The sequence below is a fragment of the Silene latifolia genome, chromosome 2 (assembly GCF_048544455.1).
Source record: "Silene latifolia isolate original U9 population chromosome 2, ASM4854445v1, whole genome shotgun sequence".
Lineage (NCBI taxonomy): Eukaryota > Viridiplantae > Streptophyta > Magnoliopsida > Caryophyllales > Caryophyllaceae > Silene > Silene latifolia.
The window spans coordinates 197,876,334-197,881,788 of NC_133527.1; the positions used below are offsets into that span (position 1 = coordinate 197,876,334).

Genomic DNA, 5,455 nt, shown 5'->3' on the forward strand with positions numbered 1-5,455 from the left:
TGAATTTTTTTTGAAATTTTTCAATTTTTAGGCATTTTTGTGATTTTCTCAAATTAACAAGCAAATATATACAAATATAAACAATATGCACAAAGTGGATATTTCCCTCCCCACACTTGAAATTTACATTGTCCTCAATGGAACAAAGTATAGGGAGAGAATGGAAAATTAAAGAACATATTTTTGTTGGTTTTTGAATTTTCCAAAATTAAAGAACATGTTTTTGGATTTCTTGAATATTTGAAAATAAATAACATGTTTTTGGTATTTTTAAAATTTTCAAGTTTTTAAGATTTTTATGTAATGAATCCCCTCCCCACACTTAAAACGTGAAATTGTTCTCAATGGAACAAATGTAAGGGGGGAACAAAAATACAAGTAAAGTATAAGTAAGGGAAGAGAATATATACAATTTGGTGGTTCTTGAAGGACTCCACCAAACCTCTCATTCAAAAGTTTGCTTCTTGACCCCTTTGGTGATGCAATCCATGTCACACAAGGTACGTAGTAACCGGTCAAAAGCTTTAGCAAAAGCCTCAAACAAGCACAAGTAGCACCAAGCTATAGCATACCACAACCAACTTCTTCTCAAACGATTCTTGTCATTCTTCCTCTCTCGCCCTTCTTTGTACCATCTTGTGGGCTCTTCATGTTGAAGTGGTAGCTAGGAGGTAGGGGGAGAGGCATCTCATAAACTTCATAAAATGAGGAAATTTCCTCATTGTCATCAAAGGAAGGAGAATGGTAAGGAATAAGAGGTGGAGGAGTCAACTTCTCAACATTGAGGTTCATGATGTTGTCACTTTTATCCCCATTTTCTTGACTCTCCTTTTGAACCGAACCATTTCCATTGAGAGCCGCCTCCAAGGCATCAATTTGAGCTTCCCAATCACTTGAAGAGTTCTCCAACCAAGGTGTACCTTCAAGAGAGCCTAGACCAAAAGAATCCGGAGAGCTCAAATATAACTCAATCTCATCATCAATTTGGTCTTCAAATTCATCTTCTCTTGAATCATATTCACCCAAAACTTCTTTCACATCAACTCTCAACATAAGATCACCTTCATTTCCCTTTTCATTTGTTGAGCAAGCTTCCAATGGGTCCAAAAATGAAGGCTCTAAATTAGGTTCATCCAAGTTATCTTGCACCATATCCACCCTACAACAAGAGTTGCCCATAGGAGGAGATTTCATGGAATTGTTGAGTTCAAACTCAATCTTCTCATTACCCACTTGGAGTGAGAGTTTTCCACTCTTAACATCTATCATAGCACCTCCCGTGGCCAAGCAAGGCCTACCCAAAATGATTGGCACATGGCTATCTTCGGGCATGTCCATGACAAAGAAGTCGCATGGGATCACAAGTTTTCCAACCTTCAAAGGAACATCTTCAATTACACCCAAGGGATACTTAACCGAACGATCGGCTAGTTGTAGGGAGATCTTTGAAGGCTTCAAATCTTCTAAGTGTAGCTTCTTAAACAAGGAAAGAGGCATTAAGCTAACACTAGCTCCCAAGTCACACAAAGCTCTCTTTATCTTCACCCCTTGGATAGAACAAGGAATAGAAAAGCTTCCCGGGTCTTCAAGTTTGCTAGGAAGTTTGTGAGTGAGGATTGCACTACACTCCCTAGAGAGGTTAACGGATTGTACCCCTTCACTCTTTCTCTTCATAGTCACAAGTTTCTTTAAAAACTTTCCATAGTTAGGGATTTCGGTGATCATGTCAAGAAATGGTATGGTGACATTCATACTCTTCAAAATATCAATGAACTTCTCATATTTCTTCTCAAGCCTTGGCCTTGCAAGCCTTTGTGGAAAGGGAATTGGTTCAACATACTCCCTTAGAGGTGGAGTAGGTTCTTTGACTTTTGATGGAACCGGTTCATCTTCTTTTGGTGGGTCAACCATTTCAACTTCCTTTGATTTTTCCACTTCAACTTCAACTTCAACCGGTGTCTCTTTCATTGATCCACTAGAAACCCTCTTTCTTTTCCACCTTGGAGTCTTCACAACTTCCTCCAATTGCCTTCCACTTCTCAAGAATACCGCATTCATTTGCTTTGGCTTCACCGTGTTACCCGAAAAATTGCCCGAATTTTGAGCCATTTGACTCAATTGTTGTGAAATTTGAGCAACATGAGTTTCCGTGGCCCTTTGAGAAGCTCTAATCTCATCATTAACACGACTTTGAAAAGCAATGTGGTTGTCAAGTTTGGAACCAGATTTTTGGTTGGCAATCACCAATTGCTCAAAGGCTTGCTCCCAAGTTGGTTTTTGATTTTGTTGGACTTGAAAATTTTGGATCAAATGACAATTAATTGGCGTATGTCCTTCTTCACCACAAAGTTCACAAGATAACACTTGCCTCGTGTTGGAGTTGGAGGGCTTGTTGGAGTTCAATAATGTTACTTGTTGAGTGAGGTCCTCAAGCATACTCTTCACTTCCACATTGAGCACCGTATTAGAGTCTTTACCCTTACCCCTTGTTCGTCTTTCATTGTTCCAATCCATTGTCCTTGAGGCCATCTCTTCAATCAAATCTTTTGCCTCTTTGTGACCCAAGATATCTAAGGCTCCCTTACCCGAACCCGAATCAAGAAATAGCCTTAGGTCTTGTGTCAAACCTTTGTAGAAATTATTGATCAACTCGGGCTCGGATATGCCATGGTGAGGGCATAACCGTTGGAGTCTCTTGTACCTCTCCCAAGTCTCGTACAAAGTCTCATCTTCCTCTTGAGTGAACCCTTGCAACTCACTCTTTACCTTAGCCGTTCTTGAAGGAGGAAAGTATTTTTTCAAGAAGGCCGAGGAGAGCTCATCCCAAGTCTTGAAAGAGTCGGGATCACAATTCTTTAGCCAATCCTTAGCCGCTCCCCTTAGTGATTTAGGGAACAACCTTAGACGGACCGCATCATCGGATACCCCATTCATCTTATACATGTCACAATTGTCAAGAAAATCATTGAGATGGTCATTAGGGTTCTCCAAGGGACCTCCCCAAAATTGGTTATCTTGCACTAGGTTAAGCAAAGCATTCTTAATTTCAAAATTGTTGGCTTGGATCCTAGGCCTTTGAACACTAGAATTCACAATATGCTTTGGGGCCATGTAGTCCCTAATCGGAATCGGTTCACCCATTGTTGTACTTTCCAGATTTTCAAATGAATTCTTAAAAACCACTACACACTCAAGTGAAAAGGTTAGCAAGACAAACGGCACACCAAGGTGTGCAAAAGTGACAATAACTTAGTCTAAACTAGAACGAAACAATTAATATCAAGCCAATGCTCCCCGGCAACGGCGCCATTTTGATAGTGGGTTTGTCGCACTCCCCAAATCAAACAAATAACTCAACTAATGTAGTAGGGTAGTCGAGGTCGAACCACAAGGAGCAAGGGTGATTACTAATTGTTTAAATTCTTAAGCTTAGCTAAGTCGGAGAAAATAAGGATGAATTATTATCTAAAGGTCTAAACTAAATAACAAGAAATAAATTAAACTAATTAAACTATAGAATGAGAAAGCAAGCTAACAAATACGATTTACTCAAATTAATTAAAGCCTAGGGAGCGACTAAACCACCGACATTCGTAATAAATCATGAGTTCCTTCAACTAGTTGTCAAGGGGGAAGTGTATTGGGTGGAGACGCCTCTAATTCGCCCACCAACTCCCTCCCGGGCTCATGGTGGGACACTAGTGATACCGAATCAACTCCCTCCCGGGCTCATGACTCGATTTCCCCCGACTCAAGACTCAAGGCTCACCAAAGTGGCCCACTCCGCTCACCTCTCATCAAGATCAAGGGCTTAAGCCCGCGATAAACTCCCGGTCATCCCTACCCTTCTCCCGAAGGTGAACTTCAAACCGAAAAATAAAGGCACCCCACTTGGGTTCTCCCTCCCGGGCTCAACCCAAGTCGGCACACGACCAAAAAGGGGTAATGTAATCAATCTCAACCTAACCAATTCCCGTTGGTGGACAAGGGTCAAAACCGACAATTACTCCCAAATAGACACAACAATTCAATTCCTTTGTTTAAACCCAATAACCCCTCCTCAACAACTAATTTAATGAACTCAATTAGATAAATTACTCATGTTAGGGTCTAATCGCACCCTAGTAAGAAGACTACTCACTAATCATGTTCCTAATTGCAAGAGAAACAACAAAGATGGAAACTTTAAGCATAAACATGATATGAAATTGATTTCTACAACTAATCATACAATTAATAACTTGGGTGACGAAAATTGACTAATTAAACTACAATTAAAATGAAATTCAACTCAATGGGGTAACTTTAGCTATAAGAAGTGTAAACAATTCAAATTTAAGACAACAATAACTAAGAAAATTAAATTGACAAACATAGAAAAGGAATTAAAAGAAGGAAAAGAAAATATACCCACAAAAGATGAAGGAAATAAGAATACTTGATTAATTGCTTGAGAAAAAATGAAGAACAAGGTTGGATCCAATTCTCTCTACCAAATGCTTAAACCCTAAATTTTGATCTAAAATGAAGTCTAATGTGTAGTGTGTTACAAAATTTGAGAGTTTTGGTATATATATGATGGGCTAAAAACATCAAATTATAGAGCAAAACTACAAATTTGGCCCAAAATCGTCGTCCGTCACTATTCCCGGTACCGTGTAAAGTTACACAGCCGCCCTTGAGTTACACCGGGCCGGGATTGAGTTACACCATGCAAGGCTAAAATCGTTACATGTGCTAGACCACGATACACCGCTTCGATCACAATGCACAGTGGAGCAAGGAGATACACCGACAAGGGTAAATGAGATGCACCGGCTACCCTTGAGTTGCACCGCGCCTGATCACAATACACTGGCTAGAGCAAGGAGATACACCGACAAGGCTAATCTTGACCCTTGTCTTCCAAATGTTGATCGGTTTTGCATGGAAAAGCGTGCAACACTACAAAAAGCTTAGCAAACAATCCGGTGAGACTCATTTAGGCAAATTAATCACAAACTCGAGTAATAATCGATTAGATGCAACAAAATTAGGACTAAAGCAAGGATTTTTGACATGAATGAAGGGCCGATAACGTAGTTATCAAACATTAAACTCTAAAAAATTGCAATAATACTCAAAAACATTACAGTAAAATTTGAGTTTTAACGGAAAAAAATTAAAATCTAACTTATAAATTTTAATAAGCTCAAAAGAAACATACATATTCTCAAAACAAATAAAGTTTGTGGAAATAAGCTCAAAAAATATAGATATATGCTCAAAAACAAAAAAGTTGGAGGTAATATCTCCGATGTATGTTCCTTTTTCTCATATCGTCTTAAAGGCACCAACTGGAAGACCTGCCAAAATTGATCTGATCGGGTGACCAACGTCGATGATAAGTTTCGACTGCCAAAATTGATCTGATCGGGTGACCAACGTCGATGATAAATTTCGTTATCGGACATGG

The 5,455-nt window shown here is 39.3% G+C and overlaps 1 protein-coding gene across 1 annotated transcript; it reads right to left on the reverse strand.

The window, feature by feature from the left end:
• Positions 1-588: 588 nt before the first annotated feature.
• LOC141641936 (uncharacterized) lies at positions 589-3,141 on the reverse strand. The gene has a single exon (XM_074450576.1). It carries the CDS (start codon positions 3,139-3,141, stop codon positions 589-591), a length of 2,553 nt encoding a protein of 850 aa, XP_074306677.1.
• Positions 3,142-5,455: the final 2,314 nt, after the last annotated feature.

Bases quoted from the DNA above. Each gene is read 5' to 3' on its own strand.
- LOC141641936 (XM_074450576.1), bottom strand. From the start codon at position 3,141: ATGGGTGAACCGATTCCGATTAGGGACTACATGGCCCCAAAGCATATT.